General features: G+C 40.5%; 1 protein-coding gene across 1 annotated transcript in view; it reads right to left on the bottom strand.

Moving 5' to 3' along the window:
- Window positions 1-406: 406 nt before the first annotated feature.
- The window catches only part of LOC120794568 (tyrosine-protein kinase CSK), a 43,773-nt gene continuing 16,628 nt past the window's right edge, over window positions 407-27,551 (bottom strand). Inside the window, exons 2-13 of the mRNA XM_040135743.1 lie at window positions 18,809-18,892; window positions 15,607-15,720; window positions 14,516-14,628; window positions 10,764-10,983; window positions 6,023-6,116; window positions 5,255-5,320; window positions 5,031-5,130; window positions 4,683-4,773; window positions 4,236-4,309; window positions 3,241-3,436; window positions 2,293-2,379; window positions 407-1,908 (exon numbers count right to left, since the gene is read on the bottom strand). Coding sequence (XP_039991677.1) covers window positions 1,726-1,908; window positions 2,293-2,379; window positions 3,241-3,436; window positions 4,236-4,309; window positions 4,683-4,773; window positions 5,031-5,130; window positions 5,255-5,320; window positions 6,023-6,116; window positions 10,764-10,983; window positions 14,516-14,628; window positions 15,607-15,720; window positions 18,809-18,823 — 1,353 coding nt within the window. The 5' untranslated portion in view covers window positions 18,824-18,892 and the 3' untranslated portion in view covers window positions 407-1,725. The remainder of the gene's footprint in view (window positions 1,909-2,292; window positions 2,380-3,240; window positions 3,437-4,235; window positions 4,310-4,682; window positions 4,774-5,030; window positions 5,131-5,254; window positions 5,321-6,022; window positions 6,117-10,763; window positions 10,984-14,515; window positions 14,629-15,606; window positions 15,721-18,808; window positions 18,893-27,551) is intronic.

Here is a 27,551-nt window from a genome sequence, read left to right as displayed (position 1 = left end):
TCTATTATTATCAAGGTGCCCTTGAACAAGGCGCTTCACCCCGATTTGCTCCAGCGGAGCTGCTGAGTAACCTGGAGCTCTGACAGGCAGCTCCCAAGTGTGGATGTATGGAATGATGTGAATATGAAGCAGCGTAGTGCTCTATCAACTTTCCTGAGCTGAATAAACGAAACAGAAAAATTGTAATTTCATTAAAGCCAGATATTCAGTGTCCTATTGTCGACACAGCTGTTGAATCGCTCTGATGACGGTTTCCACTATGGACTGCAGAGAATGCAATATGTCATTTGAAATACTTCTATGTTCCTTCCTAATAACATCCGTCAGATCTCGCACCCTCGCACCGACACTCACTCGCTCACTCACACACACACACAGATATAACAATGCAGGTGTTTCCACACTGTTCAGATGGAATGATTTATTCATAATCATGATAGCATAATAAAACAATGAACATTGAAAGCACTGACAGTTGAACCCAAGGCCTCTCACACACAGCATGCACCACCCCGACCCCAGCGTTCTCAGAGACACTGAACGTTCCTAACACCAAGAGACTCCTGGCTTCTCATAGTCCTCCTTTTTTCAAATCTTTGCCCCAGTCAGCTTTTTCCTTGTTCTTTTTTTTAATCCTTTAAATATATTTTGATATAAAAACAAGCCCACATATGATGAATCAACCATGTTTGTGAACTGTCTCTCCCCCTTCTCCTCCTGTTATTGTCCTGCCCCCCCACCACTCCTTGGGGCTGTCTCGGTTGGAGGACGAACATGATACTGGCCCCCATATCCTCTCTTTTCCTGGTCACACTCTCGTTTTGGACATTCGGAGAAAAAAAAAAGAAAAAAAGAAAAAAAAAATCCAGTCTGATGGTGGAGGTGGGTGAGACAGCACTAAAAAATGGTTTGATAACCTCCCTGAAAAGAAGAAAGCAATAAAAAAAGATTTCTTAAAAAAAATTAATTAAAAAAAAACAAAAAAAAAAACGAACCACAACAGTCCAATTGAAAGAAGTGCTGGAGGGAAGTCTGGAGCTCTGTAGACTGGAGGCACTTTGGCACAGAGCGAAGGCCCCACACCTGACACCACGCTGAGGGGAGGGAGGGAGGGATCGAAGGAAGGATGGAATGACAGAGAGCTGGGCTGAAAGGCATGCAGAGCCACATGTGGATACAGAGAACCAGGAATGATGGAGGGGTGAGGGGAAGAAGAAGAGCACCTGACAAACGTGGAGGAAAAGGCCAGCCTCCCCTCCAGTTAATGCCATGTTCAGGAGAGGAGGAGGAGGGAAGGAAAAAATAAGAAAGAAACGGGATCTTCCTGGTAGAGGAAGAAGAGAAACTTGGACCAAGAGAGAAGAGACAGAGACAAAGAGAGAGAGAGACAAAGAGAAAGAGAGAGAGAGAGAGAGCAGCGGCAGGTATAGAAGGGGGAAGAGCAGTGGCCCATTGAGAGAAGAAAGCTATACAACACAAACAGGAAAACAGTCCTTGTATGGAAGCAGAGGACGGCTGGTGGACGTCTGAGGTTGGGGGAGGGGGGCACAGTATGGCAGTCCCACAGGTCAACAGGCTGGGCAGGCAGGAGGAAGGTGCTGTGGTCCCTCTTCTTCTTCTCCTCCTCCTCCTCCTCCTCCTCCTCCTCCCACTTTACGTCTGCGCTCGGCTGCATCTCGCCCCACCCTCCTCTTCCCCCTACGCCCCCCCTCCCATGCCTCCTCTTCACAGGTAGAGCTCCTTGGCTCTGATATGCTGCAGCTTCTCCCTCAGCATGCGGAAGGAGGGCCGCACCACGGGGTCCAGGGTCCAGCACTGCTTCATCAGGTCATAGACGACGGGTGGGCAGCCGTCTGGGGCGTCCATCTTGTAACCCTTCTCTACCCGGGGCACCACTTCTTTCAGCGGCTGAGACACAGAGACAGGGCAAACTCAACACCACCTTCTCTACATGAACATTTTGGTCACTAAGTGAACTGATGCAACTGCACCACAACCTCCCAGGCAAAGGTTAATCTTCACAACAACAAATAAATAACTAATGGTGTAGCATGCAGATATAATCAAATTCAGAATTCACAGTACATAATGTGCCCTATTTCCACGGTGCAGTCCAGCAGATAAGGGGCTAAATTGAATTATTTTTAGGTCAACTCTGGTGGCACAAAAAATTTCATTCATCTCGTACAAAAATAAATTTAAAAAAGTACTGGTCCCAGCAATGAAGCCTGCCATCTGCTGGTATACCTCAGACCTCAGTGATCCACAGAGACCTGGTGTTAAGGTACTTACAATTCTAGGGTAAGGCACACGCCCAAAGGAGTAGATCTCCCAAAGTAGGATTCCATAACTCCAGACGTCCGACTTGGTGGAAAACCTCTGTTGGACAAAAAAAAAAAAAAAAAAAACAGTAGCAATAAATTCACACATTTATCATAAGGCATTCAGAGAGCAGCTATGGCTTCTGTGCTTCCTCTATTCATAAAAACTGGGTCTTTGTTTGTTTGTTTAGTGCTATTTCAGGAGTTCAAGGAGGAAATGTGAATAATATGACAATAACCAAATTTTGACAGTACTCTAATATTTTTTGTCTATATTAAAAATTTAATAAGTAAAACCAAACATGCTCAAACATGGAATTCCACGTAAGCACAGGCCGTAAAGAGTGTGTACGTGAAGATTTGAAAGAATAAAAGTAGAAAATAGAGGAGCAGCAGTCTGCCTCTTAAACTGCAGAGTTGAACTGTTGCTCTGACAGAGAGCAGAAAGTTCAGTCAGCCTGAGCTGATTAACAAAAGATGCCAGGAGCAGACTTTTTATAAACCGTCAAATTTATTTTATAAAGACATTGGGCCTCATGCAAGAACCACTTGAACCAAGAGGTTCGTTCTTTGTTCGCAAGTACGATTCATTTAAGAGAACTTGTTGCATTTGCCAAGTTTTTCATACTTAGAATTTCCTCTGAGGTTCAGGTGATTCGGAACACACGCATGAGGAAGCCTTACAGGAAAAAGTAAGAGATTGAGGATTAGAAAATGAAACGTTCTTACATGAGGTCCAATGTTCGGTTTTCCTCGGTTAACGTGACGTCAGAGCAAGAGTCAAGAACTGTCCTACCACTTTAAATCTTACCAGCCTGGTAGTCGAGCTAAAGTAGGTGAAGCAGATGAAAACAAATACCAAGAACGCAACAACACATTAGCCTAGGTCTGCTACCCGTCCACCCCCGTCATCTCTCACCTTCTCTCGTAGTGCTTCGGGGGAGGTCCATTTGACGGGCAGCTTGGCAGTGTCCTGTATGGAGGAGGCCTCCTTGGTGAGGCCAAAGTCGCTGACCTTGGCGATGTTGTCGTCGGACACCAGCACGTTACGAGCTGCCAGGTCTCTGTGGACGAAGTTGTTGGCCTCTAGGTACTCCATGGCTTCACACACATCACTGACAGGAGAGATGATGAGTGAGGACTGGATGACTAAGATAACTGGACCATCAGAATCTGCTAATAGCTCACAGGTGTGATGCATTTACTCCTTAATCTACATGGACATGTCTGTGGCTGCAACTGTTATAATCTGCTCTTGCCAGGGACTACAGTGGAAACAGAATTAATGCAAAAACGATGGTGGAGGTGGGAACGAAAACCCAGACTCTGATTTAAATTTTCAGGGGACAAACAAGCAGTTTTAAGATTAGTATTCCATGAAAAAGAGCTAAATCAGAAAACTGGGGGCAATACTTTCCTCCTCTGCTTGTTTTATCTTCATCCTGTTAAAATCTGTTCCCTTGCAGTTCTCTCACAAGTTCATTCTATGGTTACATGGCTCACACCGACAATTAATCATGAAAGTCTTCCCTGTGAATGCTTGTATTTATGCTTACTGATCTGAGAGTAATGGTTGTGCTCATTTTAACTTGTCTGGGGTTACAGCATTAGTTGAATGACTGTTAAATTAAAAATAAATTAAGACTTTAAGGCACTTGACTTGCAGATAAAGCAGCCATTTATCAAGGCAAACAAACTGCATGATGGTTGCTTGTGTGAACAAATGGTTCTTTTATGCTGCCAGTCAAATGCGTGAAACTGTTATTTTGAAATTCATGTCAAATCCTGTCAGCTAAAGAGCAGCAGTTTAGCTGTAGAGCCTGAGCTATGCTAAAAAAAAAACCAAAAAAAAAAAAACCATCCGTCTTTTGAACAAATTTAATAAGTACTTGAACAGAGATGAAGAGGACTCACAGTGAGAACTTGAGTAAGCAGTCTCCACCGAGCACGGTCCGTCCTCTAGAGCGCAGGTAGTCCACTAGGCTGCCCTGTGACACAGTTTAAATTATTACTACAACATGTGAAGGACACAATGCCTGACAGTGTCGGAGTGTTCTCAACTGAGCTACATGGGACCACACTATGTTACAAATATGTTTTAGTTTTTACAGCATGTAATCTCACAAATTCAAACGTTGAGGTAGCAACAAAGAGGACAGGGTAGCAAAAAGTTCTGTCATTCAAATATGACATTTGCTATTTGGAGTTCTTGTTAAGTATTTATTTAGCTTATTATTGATATTAACTAAAATTGTTGTAATTTTCAATACCATTCCGAAATGTTTTTAAAGATTTTAGGGCTTGTAAAAGACATATAAGGCGTTTCATTTGGGAGGAAACTTGAAAACTAGTGCGACTGACCTTGGCCATGTACTCTGTGACGATATAGAGACTGCCCCTCTCCTCAACAATTACCCCTAGCAACTGCACCAGATTGTTGTGCCTCAGTTGCCTGGACAAAAACAGAAACAGAGTCAGAAAAAGGGTTAGCATGCAAGACAATATTAAGAATACTCAGAAAGATGTATATAAGACAGTGCCCCCCTTTTGCCCATAACAAAGTCAAATTTCTTCAAAGCCCAGGGGAAAAATTGCCAGTGATGGAGGATGGTGTTACCTTTGAAATAAGACAACATCCCTGTAAACACACAGACACAAACAGATTGCACAGGCAGTGTGAAGGACAAATAAAGAGCTGTAGGATCTTACGTCATGACAGAGGCCTCAGCAATGAAAGCCTGCGCTGTGGCATCATTTTTGATACACTTGACGGCCACCTTGGTCCCTCTGTAGTCTCCGACCATCACATCTGCAAGGGACACAGACAGGGTGAAGTTTCAGTACAATATCCAAGATGATCGTGGTCTCTGTTATTATGGCTCTGATGTATGAAATTAAATGATGTGGAGATCCTTGAAAATTCAGTTCCTCACCTCCAAACTCCCCTTTGCCAATGGTCTGGATCAGTTTCAGCTCCTTTCTGTTCAAGGCCCAGCCGCCTACCAAGAGAGGACAGAAGACACTGAGGTCAAATAATAAGATCATCTAGTTGATTATCATGCTGTAACTCTTAAATGTTATAGTAAAACTTCCAGGGAATAGCATGAATTATGAAGCACCTGGCATTTATTGTTAACATAACAAATTTATAAGATCGGGAGTAAAAATTGGATGACATCAAAGAACCAAAACTACTAAACTATTTAAGAAATACATTAAAATATTCAGTTGTGAGTTACACATTCATGGCAGCTATCTTCTGGCTGGAGTAGAAGTTGCACTTTTTGAATGATGGATCTCTCGTTTCGGAGAAAAAGTCTTGATTTATTGCAGCATTTATCTTTTTCAGTTTATTGGTGTAAGAATTTGCCGGGTCAGATGGATAACATGAAGAGGAATGGAGAGAGACAGAGGTAGAGGAAGACACAGATTGACCTTGAGAGCTGGTGAAGCCCAGCAGTCGTCCCCAGACACAAAAAGATTAATTACCCTCTGTTGGTTAATGCTATTAGGACTGGGATGATAGAAGAGCCTTGTAGGAAATGCAGGCTTTGTCTGCATACTGTGTCTATATACATCTACAATCCGCTTCCAGTTTGTGAGGTTAGCGTGACAGTATATACACAAAAGCACAATATGTCCCTGTGTGCATCGTGCCAATGTCCCTGTAGAATGGTGTAATGAGCTGAGTGTGTCCTTACTCCTGGAGAACTCGTCTTGTGCTGCCACTGTTCCCTCCATCAACTTAGGTTTAATCAGCCTGGTACAAAGGCCATCAGCATCTTTGGTGTAATGCTGGAGACAGAATGAAAGAGAATTGAATGCAGAAAGAGAAAAGTCAGTATGTTTAATTGTTGGAAAACACAATGAAAATCCATGTTCTCATGTTTTGTTAAGGGTTAGGATTCGAGCTCGACTGATATATCTGTCATTGGCCTATCACAGTTATACCGGATTCAGCGCATATGTTGGCCAATATAGAAACTTATTTTTTTAAAGAACATAATGCAGAAAAAGATGCTTGGAGTAATTTAGAAATGGCGTCATCACATAGTTTGTCCAGCAGAGCCCACTCCGACTCCGTTGTTTACCATACTCTCAGCACTGTCTGCAGCACATGTAGCAGAGTACGCATCACAGCTGAGCAGATGGTGGTGCAGAGTCATGCGGCGTCTTGACGGTAAGTTGCAAACTAGTTTGTGAAATACAAAGATAATCAACACTGACCCCATCATTTTCCCTTTTCAATATCACTCTAACATACACTATGTGTATATATAGAGAAGATTGGCCAATATATCAATATTGGAATTATTTTACCAAACAAATCCACTATCGGTTGGACTTTACTTAGGATTAGGCCACTTTTTAGAGTCCTGAATTTCAGTGTCTAAATTTAAAAGAATCTTATGTATCAAAGTCTCCAGTATGTATAGTTCACTCTCACTCTACCATCCATGACCTAGCTGTGATCAGGGACTACTGTTCATAAATTAATTCTGATTGGTGAGCCTGTACACAAGCTTTTGATACATAAAACAAAGATTGCGGCTGATGTTTCCAGCGGCACTCTACAGAAGAACATGAAGGAGGTGATAAAAAGAAACTTCAGACTGTGCTGGGAGTTGATGGGTGGAGGTCGTTCTACTAAATATGTACAGGATATCAATGGTGTCTGCCTCCACCGAAGAGATAAAGCATGACAGGTTTAACTTTTATCAACAAACATCAATGTTAAAGGGGGTTGTCTTGAGGGACGACAGAATCCCTGCCTCATTTCCATACTAAAGAGAGAGTTAAACAGGAGGAGGAGCAAGGCTTTGCTTTATTCTCAGCTGTTGAAAATCAAAATGAATATATATTTTATTATAAAAGAAAAAAAAAAAATCTGTGATACCAGTGCATAAGTCCTATTTTTTTCCCAACACATGTACCTATGTACCAAAGTAGACAAATAGGGATGAGTTTTATTCAGAGGATTTCTGGAAGGTTCACTGAGTTAAGTTTAAGACTTTAATACCTTTTTAATACCACAGAGAATGCAATTTAATACCCATCTCACCATTATACCAGCCAAAGTATGAAAGTATGATGGAAAACTGGTAGGGATGATATAAACTACTATTATTTATCATTACTCACTTCTTGTTAGTGCTTCTCAGCAGTAAGTAACAATTATACCTAATTACATTATTAATTAAATTTATGCAACCTGGAACTGGATAAGCAGGAGAATGGATGGATGGATGAAAAAAATAATACTTTTTGAAGCTGCCACGATTGGTTCATTGAAAGACAATCAGCAACTTTTTTACTTATCATTAAAAACCAAAGACAAGAGAAATTATTTAAGACTTTTGTAAGTGAAAATTAAGTGCTTTTAATACCTTCTAAGGCCTTTTATTGAGGAAACTGAACTCAATGCTTTTTAAGACTTTTAAAGACCTGCAGATGCCCTGCATTCAGTTTGTGTACCCTAATCATAAAGTCACAGCTAACAAACAGGATGTTGGGTCTTTCAAATGATTGGGATTTCAATATGGAGTGAATCTCACTTTTATAATGAAGACATACATTTTACCTGAAATTCAGCTGACATTTGAAATGTTTCGATCATCAAAATGTCACGGAAAAGTAACCATGTATAGAATAAATGCAAGTTACTAAAATGCAAAGGACCTGCATTATAACAGCTGTAGTGGTGACAGGATCACACATATGAAATTTATAAACTTTTGCTAGAGATTGACAGTCTTAATGTCATCCTAGACTTAAGGCACCTGACAAAGGTTGCGGAGTAACTCCCCTGCTGGGAGGTGTGGAGTTAGGGAGCATTTACTGTGGGAACCAGCAGCAGGGGAAGGGTGTGTAGGTGTGGGAGAAGACAATGCATTTGACCTTTCACCTCCAAAAACACAAGAAACCAAACAAATCCCAGTCAATATATGCTCATCATCATAAAATCAGAAAAGACATACGCAATGATCATGCAGATATCTTGTTTTTGTGATATGAAAGCAAATAAATCAAGTACTTCAAATTTGAAAGATAGAGAAGAAGAAAATGTACGAGACAAATAGTGTATCAGTGTCTTTTGGACAGACAGCTGAGGTTACTTAGGACAGCAAACCTCTGTGTGACCACTAAATTAATAAACCTGCAAAAGAAGAAGTTCTCCCAACAACAAATCCAATGCTATACAACTGCAGCATGAAAAAAACTGACCACAGAGTGTAAGTTACCATTGCAACCACCAGGGAGCAGCATGGTGAAGGCTGGGTCAGCTCCCTTTAAGTTATTCAGCACTGAAGCTGACAAATGAAGCCACAAATGTAGGATAACAACAAATATACGTATTTACGTAAGCATTTGTCAGTGATATAGGTCTGTCATCTGCATCATCTTGGAGGATGTTAATTTTTTTAATCATTTGCACAATGATGCTGGAGAAAGCAGGAGGCTGTAATCACTGAGTAAAAATAAAAAACATGCATGGTAGCTGACAAGACATTCACTGTGCTGTAACACCCTTCTAAATACAATATGGAGCCATTTTTGTTTCACTTCACCAGTATCACTGCATACATGTGACGGACATACATGACAGGAAGTCCTGGGTCTGTCAGAGTATATTCATGCATATAGTGTGTATATGCTATGCGCGTCTATATGTAGGTCTATGTGAAATCTGCCGTGACAGACCAATAAGAGCAGGAGAACAGTGAGCAAGGCGGAAAAACACATAAGAATGTGAGGAATTCTCTCATAGGCTATTATAGAGAGAGAGAGAAGACACGGGGGAATGCAGACGGGGGAGAGGATAGAGATATACAAAGACTGAAAGTGAGAAACATACATGAGGGGAAGCAAAATGAGGGGTAGACATAGTAACAAAGACAGAAGAGAAAGCAATATGCCAGGTATCCACGAGGGAACGCAAAGAGAGAAGAGAAGGAGGGAGGGAGGTTCAAGAAAGGAAGTGGATGCGAAACCAAGCCTAGAGGGTGTGAACAAGAGAGAGGGAGAGAGAGAGAGAGAGGAATAGAAAGATAAAGATTTTGAGTGGCTGATGATAACAAGAATGCACCCGGGATGTAGATGGTCTCAGTGCCAGCTGGCACATTCCTGTCATCCACTTCCAGTGCCCCGCAAGGCAAAGAGATGAGGTCCAATTAAAAGTGTGATAGTCGCCAATCCAGCTCTTCTCTTTATCTCAAAGGATGAAAGCCCCCACCCCCCTTCCCTCTGCTATCATGTCTCCTGTCCTCCCCTCTCCACACTCTGTGAACTGGCTTTCAGATAATAGGCAGGGAGTGAGAGTATCAAACAGCTTGTTGAAGAATGTGAACATGTACTTGAAGTTTGTTTTTTAGGGAAACTCCCTGGAGACAATGAATGTGTTTATGTTTGTTTGTGTTTATGAAGTTATGTGATCATACTGCAGCACAATTAAATCAGAGGAAAATTAAGTTTAATATTTTTAATTGTAAATAAAAGAGATAACACACTCTCATAGGAATGGTTCTCATACTACTAACCTTTTGGGAGGTTTCTACGGGTAAGTTTACTGACTGTTTTTAAGTGTAAACAAAAAATAAGAGCTGACAGGGCATTTTCATGGAAAAAAAGTCAATACAACCTTCTAGAGCTGCAACTAATGATCATTTTTAAATTACTGAGGAAGCTGCTGATTATTTTCTTGGTTGATAGTTTGGTCTATAAAATGTCAGAATAGTTCAAATGCACCGTACCAATTTCCCAGAGTCCATTTCTGACATCTTCAATTGGTTTCAAATGGTATTCAAATGCAGGTTTTATCCAACCAACAGTCCAAAAAACATTAATTTTGCTATCACGTTAGACAAAAAACAGCAGCAAATCCTTACACTTGCAAAGTTGCACCAGGGGAATATTTGGCATTTTGGCAATGATTTAAACGAATAATAAATGATAAAGGGAGTTGGCTGATTGTTTTTCGCCTGATCGACTTAACTCATAATAAACTGACGGTTTCAGCCCCACAGGCTTGTTGAGGAAACTTTGATGTGGAATAACGTTTATGAAACGGCCACATTTTCTGCCACGGCAGCTGTTATGTTAGGACAGAATGCATTGCCAGCAGCAGCCTGAAAACATTACCGTACATCTCACAGACTTTCAGAACTTTTGTGGATATAACGTCAGTGGTCAAGCTTTCATTTTCTTACAAACAACTCTCTTTACAGCCTCTCTCTGTGGTTCAGCTGAACACTTTGTGCCTTACAGTCCTCACTGTTATTAACTTTAGAGACACACCGATCAATTGGCACTGATAATGACAGCCAATTATCCTTTTCAGCTTCTGCACTAAAAGCCAAGAGTATTATGGGCATCAAGAGTAAGATGTTAAAAAAAAAAAAAACTGGAGCTTGAATCGCAGCTATGCTCCCTATTGTTCCTCACCTCCACCAGCTGCATGAGGTTCTCAAAGTACTCCTCCTCATCGATGGTGAGCTTTCCGTTGTGGTAGATGATACGGTAGTGCTCCACCTTGCCGTCGCAGCTGACACACAGGGTGTAATCACCTGGATAGTTGGTGCTCTCCCTCACCAGGAACAAGCCCGTCTCTGGAGGGTAGAGGAGCCGCTCGGCCTGCTCCCGAGTTATCTTCCCATGAAACCAGCTAAAGGGTGGGAAGAAAGGCAGAGAGTGAAGGACAAGACAAAGGATAGTGAGGAAAGAAAAGGGAAAGAGAGAACACTGGTGAGGAGATTGTTTAAGATTCAAAAACTGACCCATACAGTTTGCATGGTGACACATGCACACAAGTTAATTTTACAATAGTGGAAAGTGTGTTTGATCCATGTCTGGCAACACTACATGTGCCACTTCTTGTTTCTGAGGAAAACTGAAAACCTCTTTTCCTCTGTGTCAGTGTAAACAGCATCGGATAGGCAAATATCCTTCAACAGCTCCTACTACAGATCGCACCGGTTTTCATTTTCACTAAACTCATTTGCAACTTCAACCATGAAGCAGGATCCACTTCGAATATATCACAGCCCACAGTCCTCCTCTGAAATGAGAAGTGAAAAACAGGAGTGGGGCGGTAATGGAAAGCCGGCAGCAGCACTTCCAGTCTGTTCAGCTCAAGCGGAGCAGGGGCGGGGCCGTCTTGTCTAGAGGAGTCGCTGAAAAAGTACCTGAACCCAAACAACAGGAAACATAGTGCTCACAAAAACACATGCACACAAATTCACACACACACACACACACACACACACACACACACACACACACACACACACACACACACACACACACACACACACACACACACACACACACACACACACACACACACACACACACAAAAAGAAGCCTGAGGGGAGAGTCGGAAACTGACATGCAACCACTGCAATAACAGGAAAATGCAAAAACTGCTCAGACAAGGTGGTGAGTAGGACAGAACCAAGTCACCCACTCCTGACTGAGGTCAGGGAGACCAAGAGATTGGTTGACTATTTAACAGACATTGGAGTAAAAGGAGGGAAAAAAAAAAACTCGGGCTTGGGCTAAGCTTAAAAGCGGTTCAGAGTTCTGCTGGTTTTCACTGAGAACAAATAAAGCTCTTGCTCCCTGATTTAGAAGCTAGCTTTATAACCCTGCTTCACCCTCACCATATGGCTTGGTGGACACATCTATAGACTATTAATGGATGGATTACATTGTCATCTACTGCTCCATGGTCTTCAAAAATCTGTTCTATGCCAACACAAATATTTCTCACCGTCTTTAAAAATCAGAAAATTATTTTTACCTGTAATATGCAAATGTATGTGTGTAATGTATTATCTAAATTTACCCTATAAAATACAGTCAGACTATGACAAAAACCGAGTCCTCGTTGTAAGGATTAAGAATTTTGATATCATTTCTCTTCTGCCTCTATAGACCTGTGGCCCTGAGCTCAAACAAACTGCCCATATCCCATCCATTTATGTCACTCCTGGTGTGAAAGGTTGTATTAGCTGCAAACAGTAGCAGCCCACAGGGTCTCTATCCGTCTTGGCCGGTGAACGGGTGGTAATCAACCGCTATAATTGATTTAGCCCATTTTCCTGTGGCAGCCTCCGTCACTCCCTCCTCCACCTCCTCCTCCTCCGCTTCCTACTAGGCTTCCTCAGACAGCGAGGCCCTTGTGGCAAAGCAGCTTAATATGGGTTGAGTTGATTAGATCAGTGCAGGCAGCTTCTCCGATGGACAGCAGCTCCTTAACTCCCACTAATCTGAGAGCAGGCGCCAATTGCGGATGGGCCAGAGAGATGAATATCCCCTTAGTGGACGCACACTGGTTGTTCTATCCATAGAAATTAACTGAAGTTTTTATAAATTACATCATACTGAAAAGTAGGAAAAAATGTAGTAAACAACTTGGTGGAGACAACAGAGAAGGAGGAAGTAGGACAGCAGGGTTGAACACCCCAGCTTTCTTTAGGGTGGTGCTGTAATCTGGCACACATGTCTGCCACATGGGGGCAGCAGGGAGAGAAGGCTGTTAGATGCCAGTGAGGGAGGGGAAGATCGTTTCTACTGCTGAGTATCGATCAGTCAGGGTGATCATGGGGACAGAAGACCGCACCTGAACCCTTATGTGACCCAGAAGAGGGGGAGAGGTCTTCTCTGAGACATCTGTTGGTCATTCATAAAAAAAAACTAAAAAAAAAACAACAAGTCCCTGTGGGTTACAGCTAATGCCTCAAGAAGAACGACTTGTGATGGCTTTAGTATTTTGGAAAGAAAAAATAAAAACACTTAACTATGCAGTGATCTCAAAGGCAGTGGTAAGGACATGAGGTCAGCAAGTGTAACAAGGCAAAATGTTTGGGAGTCTATTCATTCCTTAAAGTGAAATCAAAAGCAAAATGCATGACAGAAGTTAGTTAGTCTATGCTAAAAAGTTGATGTTTGCCATCAACAGTTCATATTTTTTGTGCTTTTTGTGTGAGAACAACAAACTCTAGCTACAGTAAATCAAAGCAGAACCATAGCAAAGTTGTAGCTAGCATTGGACTTTAGTAATTCATACTGTTTTTGTGAGTTTGCAAGGCTCTCATAGTTGCACGGGGCTAATTGAACTACTCCTTGTCCACACCATGTTAAAGATGGTGTAGACAGGCAGTTTGAGCAGCCAAGGGAGAGAGTCAAAGCTCTCAGCAAGCAGGTGATGAAGTGAGACAAAGAGGGTCAAAAATAATCTAATGAAACTCCCTTTGTAGGGTAAAGATTTCCTCCGCGGAGCATGAGGACAGTTCAGTGTTCTCACACAATTTTTTAAAGTAGTTAAAAAGCAAACAGGTAACGTACATGACATTATATTGTCAAGTAAAACATGTCTTTCGGGAAAACAAGAGAACACAACATTGGACACACTGACAAACTGAAATAAATGTGTAAATCCAGCTTGGGTCTGACGTTATGAATTCCGCTCCATTAATTTCAGAATAGTTCACAGTGCATCACTACTCCCAGTAGTGTGACCGTCCTCTTCTTCTAACTCCACATTTTCTGACATTTACCACTGAAATTAAAAACTTTCTACTACTCTCTGAAGTTTAAATACTGTAGCAGCCAGTATGCTCTCAGCTCTCCTGTCTCCTTTCATTTGCATATGCCTCTCGTTATATTTTCCTCCTTTTGAAATAGCAGCAGTTTCAAAACGCCTGATTCAAATGTAGTGCGCAGCTGGTCCTGGCCTCTGTGGCAGCCAGACACCGACAAGAGAAGGCACAGTAAAAACCAAAAGGCTTTCAGTGATGGAATTTCCATCTTTAGATGCTTTGCCTGTCTTTTGAAATCAACACTATGTTTTTGCTCACTGCAGGGAACTGAAGTGAATGGTGGTACAACAACTTGTTCACACGTTTAAGAAGGACGGAGAGTATATGGGGCAGTGGATGAGACTATATTTAATCTAACACTCCTTTCCTAATTTATTTTATCAAGTCTTGCAGTGTATAAAGGGTTTACATGGACTTAAAAAAATATGTAAACACAATGTAAGTGTAAGACATACACAAAAGTTTAAACATAATATTTGAGTGTGAGAGTATGTTTCTAAATAAATACTGTAGTTATTCAAAAAAGGGCCACACACACACACACAGGCACACAAAGTTTAGTTGGGTTTCTTCTGTTACCCCTTCGGCACTTACGGCATAAGACTGAGTTTCCCTCCTGACTTGACTCCTTCCCTTTTCTGGACATAGTTAGCTGGGATGGTGCCCTCCCTGCCCACCGTGTTTTTTGCCTTGTACCAGTTGGGATCCTGAAACAGCCAAACACATGACAACACAACCTTAATGTTGGTGCTAACAGTTCTCTACACATAGTGCACAATGGATGCTACAATCCACTTTAACACCACTGGTCCAATCAGATATTTGTGGGAATGAGCTGCTGCAAACAGTGAGGGGCTGCTTTTTTATCTGAAGTGCCAATGGGAGCCAGAGGGTGCCTCTAGCTAAAGAAGAAACCCACTGACTAGCACTACAAAACTGTTTGATGGAATTATATTTCAGTCACATCTCGATTCAAAAAAAAAAAAAAAAATTTTTTTTTTTTAGCAAGCTTATATACTTAATCATGTTACTCTTCTTTGTTTTGTACCATGGTCGCTCTGATTGTTAGCAGCATGTTGTTGGGATATTAATTTATTAGAATGTCAGCATTAGGGGGTAAGCTTTTAGTTGTCTTTTAGCATCCCGCTTCCACTATGAAGTACTAGTACTGGCTCATTGTTGAGCTTGAAATGAAATAGAAAAAAAAATACGAATATCAATCTTAAAATTAAGACAGGAGTCGTACATTAATATTGATACTATAGCCAAATTAAGATATGACACACAACTTATTGGTGTTTGCTGAAACTATTCAGTTATATGTTTTATATATGTTATATTTCCAACCAGAAGAAGCAGCTGTCCATTTAGCTTGTAATCATTAATACATTGTACAATGGCTTCTAAGACATAAACAAAAATGTGGGACAGGAATTTCATAAGAAATTGTTTAATTTTATAAGACTGTCACAGTCAGCACATAGATTTATGCTGATATAGTGTAATCCTGTACAGTCACCTATTTTTTCAGTGAAGAAAAAAAGTGAAGCAAATTCACAAGCTTTTAAACATTTAACTGATTCCTCAAATAATAATCCTTTGGCCAGGATAGCAGTTTTGAGGGCTTATTGACTGGTGCGATGTGCTTCACTTACAACTGAGTGCTCAGTCACTGGCTTCCTTACCCTGGTGACTCCGATGATGGTCAGTACATCTCCTTTACAGAAGGGCAGGTCCTGTTCGTTGGCAGTCTGGAAGTTGTACTTGGCTACACACTCTGTGCCAGTTGACCATGGTGCCTGCATCACACAGGCCAGAGAGGAACCAGCATTAATCACAGCGATGCAACTCAGTGTGGCATGAAGAGCTGAACTGGGTTATTTGTGAGAAACCAGTTACAATACCCAGCAACAAAGTCAAAATGAAGAGGTAAAAAGGCAGTGAGGGGCAACATGGAAATAATTAAAGAGGACACTAATGTTTGTGTGTTTTTCTCCCATATTCCAAGCAGATGATTTACCATCTCTTGTGAATGTGTTCATCCTGTAAGGTCAACTACATAAAACCCAATGAAATTACAACAAATGAAGTAATAAAGAACAAAAATTTTACTCTTATGACACGTTTAAATATGCACATAGAACTTTTATGATTTTCACACATGTATTCAACCAAAGTTTATTATTAATGGGAAAAAAAAGGATGAATATATTTATTCAAATTAATTTGAGTGCATGCACAGAAGGTGTGGCAAAGATTCCAGACAATAATTTATCTCTGGAGTTGTGCATGCTAACCCAACCCACTTTATATTCTGTGATTAATACACCCCATGTTGGTTATATGAATCTTGGAGATCTTGGAATCTTGGAAAAAAAATTGAGGAGGCAAAGACGAGTAACTATGGAAGCAGTGAAGTTGCTGCTTAACATAAAAAGATTTCAGTGGTTTATTTTATGACGTTTTAGGCACATTATTTACAGTACATAGCTTACAGTAATTAAATGTGTCTCTGTTACCCAGCGTAACTCTGCCAAACTGTTACCTGAGCATAGGTCTAACCAGCCGGGGGGGAGATCAAAACAAGTGTGTGAGTGTGAAAGCACTTTAAAAACTTAAATAATCCGTGCTTTCAGTAAGAGACAATGCCTGTTCTCTGCCACACATGAAATAAAGACACTACACCACAGAGTCTGCCTCAGAAATTTGCTTTACTGAAAATTCCTGACCAGTGTTTGCTTTGAAACTCAACAAAGCCCTCAAAGCTCTATACTGTAGTTAAACTCTTTGTCAGTCACTCTGAATACTGTAAAAGTGGAAGCTACATGCCTCAAATACAAATGTAAATGACAGCAGGGCAAAAGATGCTGACTCTATTCCGTTTGCACTGTTCGCACTGATCAGCCCAGGCGTGCGATGAAAAACATGCCCTCAATTGAGTGAATGAGATGAAATGAAAAAGCCAGAGTACAAAGCAGCAGATGTGAGTGAGTGAGTGAGTGAGTAGTACTAAATTTAACCTGAAGTTACATTTCCACATGTTTCCTAAAAGGAAACTGCCACTAATCATTCAATTCTGTAGAAACCTGATGGCTAAATATTTTTAAATTGCATAGTCAAACTATAACTGTCAACTACATACAGTATGTCATCGTTGCTTGAGAAGATGATTAACATTCAACTCTAGTTAACCTCCGGAGTGACACACAAGTCAGTTTGGTGGTATGCTGATGGATGACCAATAGCTACTAAATCTTTGAACTTTTGTTTATGGGTTGGTGACACTACCAAATACTCTGGGTAAAGAAGGCCAATGGCCTTACGACATCCTTGCAGATACCCACTGTTTACCTTTAAAAACACACTGCCATCAGTGGAAAGCCAAGACCAAGACCAAACTGAATCCATAATGTATTTATGTTGCAACCAGCCATAGGGTTTTATATCAGTGTCTTGAGGCTCAAACATCCTGAATAATCTGACATGGTTGCTTATTGTGGCATTACAACGTGATTAATTACTTGCAACTTAGATTCACTGACAAAAACATAATGGAAGAAGAATAGATTCAGTGCTTGTATGCACACAGCCTGACCCATGCAGGAAAATACTGAATTCTCCAATTTGATGTGATTACATTTCCACACAACTGTTTCAGATTCAAAGTATTTAGTTGGATCACAGCCTTGGTCTTTCAAAATTCCTAAAAAGGTAATATTTTTTAAATATTTTCACCTGACTGTAGCAAAGTGCCGTGGTGTGACGGATGAAAACAACCTGGGTCGATAAGGACATGTGAAGGCAGGGGATGTAGGAGAGACAGTAATCCCACTCTAAGGTATTAGTTAAACCACTGAGACAGCCTGGTAATGTGAAACCACCAAAACTGAGCTGGGCACTTTGATGGATGTGTGCACACCAGTTATTTGCATTTACACAGAGCTGAAGACAGGGCTTTATTTCAGCACCTCAATGTCTTGCATAGGTTCCCTTGCATTTGCAAGTGTGTTTAGGCATGCGCTAATGTGTGTATGTTTAGTTAACCTTTTATACAGTCAAGTAGTCTCGTGAAGATTGACACACTGTTGTTTGGACAAAGCATGACATTTAAAGATGTCACCTTGACACTATGATGGAAAGATCACAGAACATGTGCTACAGTGTTGTTTTTGTGTGGTGAGTGAACTAAATTTCTATATTAAACAACAGAAATAAAACCTGACTACTGATGCAAGAGAATATTAACCTCCAGGATTATTATTTTGAAAACTGGTGTTAAGCAGAAGACCTTAAACAGAAGAGACCTGACGAACTGCTTTATTGACTGTGCTTATAGAAAGATGGACATGCAATTACAACTAACGCTTCCATACGTAAGACATGCATGACAGTAGAATATTCATTAATTCCTTCTCCAAAATTACAACAACTGACATTTAAGAGAGTTAATGTGGAAGCCACTGGACCCAGAAAACATGCGTGTCACTCAGCAGCGGAGACATGCTAGCAAATGAGTACCAGAACTACAGAGAAGCCCAATTAGACAGTTAGAAGCTTTTGTTGGTGTATTATTTTAATATTTTTTCAGGTTTAGTTAGATTTAGTTGATTCTAAGAACAAAATCTAGAAAAATCTGCAGAAAGTGAACAGATTCATTTCCTTAAATTATCACTGAGATGACCTTCTTGTAACTCTATAACATCCTCAAGCTGGTCGTGCTGCCACGAAGGAAAAAGTAGCAGGTGCTGGTTGTCCGCAGCAGCTTCTTGTTTAGATATTTGCAGTTGTATGAAATGTAGTGTTGAAAGAGTTTTCCTACTGGTGCACGTGTAAACCTGTATACTGGATAGGTAAAGGTGAAAAAGATGCAATTTATGCTTCACTTACGTGGATCCCAGACATGATGAAGGGAATTGGGCAGCAGGTGTCCTCAGGCAGGTAGCGGTCACTGTTCAGCTAGTACCATCAGAGCTGTTTAAAAAAAAAAAGAAAAAAAAAAAAAGGCATTTGAAATACAACTAATAATCTGTTAATTTGAAAGAATGAATGTAAGATATATTATGAAAATTATACACTTTTCTCTCTTAATACAGATAATTACTGATCTATCTTTGTCTGCAAAATGTGTATGCAAGAGTAGCTGTTGTTAGAGAAACATGAGACCTCAGCTGACATTGGTTATCACGGTCTATATCACTGGCCTAGATTTTAATATCTTGACATGTGTACACACTGCTGTCATGGACCCGTACATGGCCACAGAAAACAAGTCACAGTGAAGCACAACTTGACAACGGCATCTTGCTTCCCACACATGCAGTGGAATGACCTTTTCTAATGACCTTTAAGTATTTTACTTCTATACGCTCCCTCTACAGTTGCAGTGGGTGGTTTAAATGGCACAAACAGAAAACTTGTAGAATTATGTGGTATGATAAGGATTTGGCTATATCCCTGGCTCTACTGTAGAATTTATTTTAATCATCACAACACATAAAGTGAACCACGAGCATCAGTACAACTTATTGCATGTTAACCAGTGAGGGTACTTTTACCTTTTATGCTAAAACAAAATCACATTCTAAGAAAAGGTAGCTGGAGCGATCACCACAAGGCCAGGACCAAAAGTTGAAGAAATATGTCCCTGAGTGTGTTGAATAGTAAAAATTTGTTCTGGCTCAGACATAATAGAGTCAATGTCCTTAGTCAGTGGTTCAAATTCATTAAACATGCCTGAACTGTGCATATGTATCCTCCCTGTTTCTAATTTTTAGTTCCTTCAACAGACAAACTAAGCTGCTAATAAAAGACAGCTACAAGATGCATGGCTGGCTAAGAGATGGCTTTCCAGCTTTTTAATTATCTATGTTTTCTAGTAATAATATAGTCACTGGATGCAAAATCTGAAATTCCAGAGAGGCATCTCTCTGGTATAAGCCAAGTCTGTTGGGCATCTTACTTCTGCAGCAAAATACTAATCTTTTAAAAGGTCACCTTGATCCAGAGACAAGGAGACAGAGGGAGAGAGAGATGCAGAGAAAGAAGGGGGAAAGAACGTGAAGACATACACTGTAAGTGATGAGAGTGTGTACATCTGTGTTTCAGTTTCCATGTATAGTTGGATGTGTCAGTGTGGCTGAAAGTGTGTATAAGAATGCATCGGGTGTTGGTGTGTGCCTACATGAACCCATATCTGTGTGTGTGTTCTATTATTTTTTTATGCGTCTGGAAATTGAATGTGTGTGTGGGACTTTTTTTGCGTGTCTCTTAAATGCGACACAGCCTTTTAAAACGCTTTTTAATGTCTATTGTGGCCCTTCATCATCAGAGACACAGTGATAAATCAATCAGTGCCAGCAAACTAAATATCACAAAAGCTTGGTGTAACCGTAAGTGAATAAGGTCTCCCGCAGTAGCTTCCATTTAAAGCATCTCACTTCCGACTAGCTCAGAGAACAGGAAGTTGAAATGGGCAGGGAGGTAAGTAAGAAGGAGGAAATAGCTGACGCATATTTTCCAGTACTTTGTATGAGGTTGGGAGGGGCTGTAGTTGGAGTCCAGTGTGAGCGTGGGTACTCTTGTCACTACCTCCCTTTAGCCTGACCACAGCCTAACCTAACAGTGTCAGGTCAGAAAAGATCAATAAATGTTCAGAGATGGTGAATAAAGCATTACAAACAACTTGAATATAATTCATAGCTCAATTATCCCAACTAATAATGTCTTCTTTAACCTCTCACCTCCCTGCATGTCAGATAGATACTAGGGATGTGCGCAATTAGTCGACTAAAGGATTAAACGTTGCCACCCTCACTAGTTGGCGCCAGAAATATTAGTCTATTAAACTAATTATTAATATTTTGTTAATGTATGCCAGTCAACTCTTGTGTTGTAGCCAGTGACTGCTATGGCAGCCCACCTTTCCCCATGCTGATGCCTGGATGTTGTAAACCAGCAACCTGGAAAGTGGGACAGATGACATCTTGTAAAACCATTGTCATTTGGCAGTATTTTGATCTAAAAAGTGAAAATGAGGTTGTAAGGCTGTGCCAGAATTAACTGGCATATAACCACTTGACCAGAGCAATGCTTAACCAAATTCAGCACAAGTATGTGGACGTAAACCCAGAGACATTATAAGAGAAGAGACAAACCACTTAAACCATTTTGAATAGAAAAGTCCGTAATGCCAAAGATGGCAGTAGTATGGCCCATATCCTGCCCCTTCCCCCCAAAAGCCGATCGTCTGCTTTATAACAGCCGCACTTAACATTCCAAGCCAATCGTGTTGTTGCACTAACACAAGCGAACCTTTGCACATGCCTAGTAGTATAACCTGTGGAAAACAGGCTCATTAAATGTTATTTCGGGGCAAAGTCACCAAATTTTTAAGGTTTTATTGTCAGCTTTGAATGGTGATTCTATACATGAAGTTTTTATGTCCCAGTGAACGTTGAAATTGAAGTTATGGCTCTTTTCCCATTCATTTAGATAGGGGCCTGTTCTTGTTAGCATGAAATAACTGCCTGGGGGCATTGCCAAGATTGCTGCCGAGCAGCAGGTCTTGCCTATACGGATTTTGGTTAACCTCCAAGGATAAAATGCTGCTGGTGCTAGCACTCCTAATGTTAGCAACACTCGGCAAACTAATATGACATCGTTTACTCAAGGACACTGTGATCTCACTTAATTTCTGGTTAAATTGTACTCAAATTTGCTTTCTTTGTTCTAGACTTGTCGACTAAATTACTGTTTAATCGACAGAGAAATTAGTCATTAGGAACATCCCTAGTGGATACACTTAATAAGAGCCCATAACTTTCACTGGGATTCAGTCTATTTCATGGAAAGTAGCCTAACATTTTGTCCAGTGTGTGTAAGCCAGTTGTTTTCCACCAGCACTCTCAAAGTAACTTAGTGCTCTGTGTTATTTTAGATCCATGAAAAATGATGCATCTCCCTCAGAGGGCCTGGCATGCTCTCTGAGAGCATCTATGGCCAAGCTTCACTGCACTGCCATATCCTGTGTTCAAACAGGAAAAAGCCTAATTGCAGATCATTGCAGATCTGTATGCAAACTGACAGAACCAAATATATCTAAGGCCAGGCTGCTCTGGTGCACCCGGAGGGCACCCACTTCTTTCCCTTTGACACTCTTTAAGTCTAGAGCAGCGCTGCTCACCAACCCACAGCCACACTAGCTGGACAATCGAGGAGAGACAAGTTTGTGCTATTCTTACCACTCTCCAGTGCTGAGGAATGCCTGCCAGCTATTCAAGAGCTCCAGCATCACACTGCTCACATCACTCTCCTTAAGTTAGTCAAGTGGTACTCAGTAAAGGTTGTGAGCGAAAAGAGTTCTTCTTCAATTCAATTTTCTATAGAAGACTGTAGAGCAATGTCACTGTGTACACTCTGACACAAGACTTCATTGAGTTTCTCACAGAGAAGAATACGGTTCCGACACCCATACTGAAAATGAATGCATTGCGATATTATAAAATATTTGTTGCTGAGAAAGAAGGTATTGATAGTACTACTCCACTGGTTGTTATGCTACTATATAGTGCAATATTACTCTTGCTGAATATCTATGTAGAAACCCAATGCTGTTTTCTGGCTGATATTTGTAATGGGTTAAAAAATAAACAAGGGACTATGTGTGTTTGGGTGTGCTGCTAGAGTTACCTGTCTGAAGGTGAAATATGAACCAGTAAGTCCAGTTTGAAGGCTTATCAGACACCAAGACACTGCACAACAGTTTATATCCCTTTGAGACAGGATCTTAAAACTCTGGAAAGTTATAACATTGATATTTTGCTTTAACATAATGCTAATCAGTGTGTGTGTGCTTGCATCGATTGGATTGGCTTGGATTGAATACAAAGTTCTGCTTGCTGATGGTGCCCTGTGCGGGAAGTGTTGAGCCAGAACCAACCCTTTTTTTATTTTATTTTACCCTCAGCCCTCTGCGGTGGTAGTTCCACTGCATGAGTGCAATGGCTTCAGTGAAATGAATCAGGGGCCTTGATACAGTGCTATTATTAGTCTGAACACAGCCTAATAATTTGTATTCAAACCAAGATCAAGGACCAGCTAAGCACTTGACACAAACACTTGATTCTTTTTAGTAAAAGTCTAACTTCATGGCTCTTCATGTGATAAGGTCACGGATCATAGTGTACATTTAGCATTCTAGTTCTCCCCAGGTACCAGATGTGCCACACACGAGTGGAAATCACTTCCTTCTTCACCTCCCTCCTCCTAATTTTCTCTGTGAGACAGGAGCTGCTCGTGACAGTGTCATGGCAACACACCAAGTGATGTAACAGCAGTCTTTGATATAACACTTCCCAGAGTGGAGCACTGCCGTTTCCACTGCTATGTCAGATGACAGTAATATTACTACTGTTTGCGTCTTATGTGCCATTTCATTATCACTAGTATTTTGGACTAAAGCATGTTGTACTTAAACCATCTGCACAAGTCTCTGTGCCTCTGCTGCAACCTACTGCACTGGAGCTGCTTTCATGAATCTAGATTAAAGTGATAAAATGAGTGTGGGGTCCTGTTGCTTGTTTACTATCTACTGTGTGCCTGTATGATATTGTTTCCCCACATTAACATTTCCCTGCAGTGTGCCTCTAAGACAAATTCTTGATATTCGTTTTACTTTAGGGATAAAGGAAAGTTAACTTTTGTCTCTGTACTACACTACCATCCAGAATCCTGAAGCTATGCTGCTCAATTCATCACAAAGCACGGCTACGGTCAAAAAGCAACCCTATGGCAGGTATGTGTGTTTGCTATAAGCTGTCTGGGCCTTGCTAAACACAAGTCTTCTCTCTTCTCAAGATGTTGCTACTTCACACTTTGTAGAAAGAGAAAAACAATTTAAAACAGTAAAAGAAGGTTTAAACTATAGATGATCACCTTTGAAAAAGATAAATTAGTTTCATTTGAAAGGTATTTTGGAGTTAGACTGATTCATTAGGCTCACAATTCATGTAGTTGTAATTTGTTACAATATAGAAATCATTTTACTTTGCTGTAATTTGACACCATAAACATACAAACTGCTCTGACGCTGGAAGAGAGACTGACTTGATCCAGTGACACTAAAGACAATGACAATAAGAGTAAAAGCACATTCCCTGCTTCACTAACATTAGTACTCCCAGTCTCCCAGGTCCTTGTCAATGGAACAGTTCAAAGATTTGTCCTTTCATGGAGTTAAGCCTCCGCTCTTCATATTTCTGCTTTAGTAGCAAATTGCAGTTTATAATTTTGGACACTTATTTTACACTCTAATCCAAGTCTTATTATCTGACACTCAATCCAAGAATCACAGTGCTGTTTGTACTGGACACCTACCATGTGCGAGAAACTGTGAGAATGTTTAGCTGATTGTTGCTCTGTCAGCTTTCCCGGGATAAATAAAAGCTTAAACACAGTTTAACTGACACTGCTGCTGTCAGTTTCTAAAACTACTGTGACAAAGCTTCAGGTTATTTAAAAATAAGTCTCTGGTCTGAGGCAGGCCCAGGGCCATCCACAGATCACAGTGCTACTGGCACAGGATGTTCAAGACGTTATAAAACTCTGCTTTTACTTGGGGTGACAATTTAGCTTTGCTCAGATATATGTCTGTTTAAATCAAGATGTCATTATTAGTCCTCAGCAAAATTCAATTTACTGAACCTGCATTAAACAACAGCTGCCATCAAACTCAACAAAAGACAGCATTATTTACATTAACCCATAGACAACATTCCCATCAAATTCCAGTCTGGTTGGGGAAGTAATGCCACACAGGTGCTTTGTATGCTGCAAATAGAGCACTATACACAGCACTAAATGTTTTAACATTGCAGCTTTGTGTTGGTTCTATGAGAATGCAGTTTTAAAGTTATGTCGTATTGAACCCCGACTAGGCTCAGTACAAAGTTTGTATTGTAGAGTGTACTGGCAGCAAAAAGAAATGGGGAAAAATATGGAAATGTGACCTACTGGGTATGCAAATACACAGTATAAGCTCACAAAAAAGTGCTCACAGGGCCGGAGGCTCTGTAAAGTGGACAGCACGGAACTGTCAACAACTAATGACTCGTGGCTGCATTGCATTTTCCCATATGTTAAGTATTTGACAGCTGATCTGTTTGCAATGGCACATTATGACCATACACAGTCCGAAATGTATCAGGTGGTGTCCATGGCACACAGTGAAAAAAAATGATACCCTGATTGGGAAATATGCAAATACAGATGTGTGTACAAAAGTGAGGCGACACATTTTAGTGTCTGTCCTCATGTTTGACATTCAGCACAATTTGCATTTTACCCCTGCCAATGTTTCACACTTACATGACAGACATTCAGCAGAGGCTGAAAAGAGTTGCAGTTAGTTAGCATAAAGAGCGCGGGTGTCTATTTTTAACAGAACAGACTAGGCTTGTGCTGACTGCCAATCAAATCGACTATCAACGATTTTAGATATGATTGCTGATTGTTTCTTTGTTTTTGTTTTGTTTTTTAACCTACCATCACCAGTGATGATGATCACTGTTAATCAGCACAAGTGACTGTGCTCCTTCATTTAAAGCAACCCATTTGAGATCCCTCTTCCAGCTGCCAATGTTGACAAAAATCTGATAAATTCCTGCTTCTCCATTCTTTATATGCCTGCTCACCAATCTCTATAGCATACAGCTGCATGGTGTTCCAGCTCAGTTGTGACTGCCAGAGACAATGCCCTGCCATACTATCTAGTGTGTGTGTGTGTGTGTGTGTGTGTGTGTGTGTGTGTGTGTGAGAGACAGTTTGTGTCCACTGGGACAGTGAGCCACGCATTACCCCGGCTCTTTTTCCCCTCTCCGATATCTTTACGCAGTGTCTATTTTTGCAGAAAAAACACTAGGGATATTATTTATAAACAACCTCTTGATTTTTAAATCCAGCAACACATTGAGACAGAGAACTGTTCACCTTAAGGACTGTACTGAACACAATTAGTGCAAATGCAGAGATAAGGGCCCAAAGATGGAAGCAGTATCTGGGGCTGTTAACAATATATAATTGCATTTTTTTTAAAGAAAAGACAGGCATTCTATTGTGTGGGGGGGAAAAAAAAAAAAAAAAAAAACTACTATCGGACTTCTCGAACTGCAGGTTAAGCTGAAACGAGCGAATAGTTCAACAACAACCATGTGGTACAATGGGACAGAGTTAACAACCCAACTCGGCTGCAGAGACACTGATTTTCGATTTTCCCATAAATTTGTATGCAAGTTATGCGAGCTACAGTTACCTGTTCTATACCGTAACCTAATTATTTAATGTAATGTGGAGGTATGTATATCTTTTAAAAGACATGTTTATGTTGAAATAAATATACCTATACAAGTAGTTATGTCTCTCGTTGAATTGGTTTATTGACCTAATGTGCAAAAGCAGATATTCCAATGGTTCGAACCTATATGTTTTTTTAGAAGGAATAATCGAATGTCATTTTTGGCCAATTTTGACAGCACTAGCAGTATCCCCAGACATTTAATAAGCCTCAGTGTCCTCATGTCCTTTTCATCTGGATGAGCTGGCTCCCACCACAGCAGGCAGCCGCTACTGGGCCTCCACATGCTTCAGTGATCATATGACTCTGACAGACAGTGTTCAGTGCAGGGATAAAGCAAAACAACCATACAATACTGTTTCTCCACCAAACTACAACAAAACCAAACAGTATTCTTCCAAAAGATCAAAATAAGGTGGTATTTAAAAGAGATATTAAGTATATTAAGTTATATTTCAAAACACTAAATCTTGCCTGCTGGTCCCACTCATCATCATCCATTATGAAATCACCACAGTTTTAGGACAAAGAGTGAAATGGTTATGGCAATTTGCACACAGATGACAGATGATTTGATCTATATCGTCTACTCATAACAGACAGATGATATTTGTAGTTTTATTAAAGGTTTTATTAAAGTTTTATTAAAATTGCATTCCAGATAATTTAACAGTCCCACATTTGATGTTTGAATGACAGTACAGTTTTGCTGCTAAGCATGTAAGAGTAGTTATGCAACTTAAAAATATGTCCCTTAGAAAACACTAGAGCTGGAGTGGTAATCAAAATCAATGCTGACAACGATCCTTGACCACCTGCTGTGACAGTAATTTAGCCGGCAGACACAACTTAAGAAAAATCACACCCTTAACCAAACCTTCCAAACCTATAAAGATTACAAGTGCATTAATAAATATACAAAAGCTCAGGTACTTTGAGTATGGATCGATTCTTGCTCCTCAAAGAGAATCCTTGGATTATACCAGGGAGAAGCCAGAGGAGGAAACTAAAGTTGTATAAGTATTCTGGTACTAACAGGAGCATGGAGAGGACATTGAAATCTCAAGTAGAGCAGAGACAGGAGAGAGCTGCAAGGGATGGTAAATAATAAAGGAGATGATCATGGCACAAAGGAAGTTAAGAGAGACTGTGGCTTACCCAATCCTTAGAACTGTGAGTCTGCCTCTGCCATCTGCCGCATGAAAAATTTCTAGCGATTTTCACCTTTTTTTTTTTTTTTTTTTTTTTTAAAGCTGTGGTTCTGTCTTCACTGTCTCACAG

The sequence above is a fragment of the Xiphias gladius genome, chromosome 1 (assembly GCF_016859285.1).
Source record: "Xiphias gladius isolate SHS-SW01 ecotype Sanya breed wild chromosome 1, ASM1685928v1, whole genome shotgun sequence".
NCBI classification, from domain to species: Eukaryota; Metazoa; Chordata; class Actinopteri; order Istiophoriformes; family Xiphiidae; genus Xiphias; species Xiphias gladius.
This window is presented reverse-complemented; position numbering and strand designations above follow the sequence as displayed.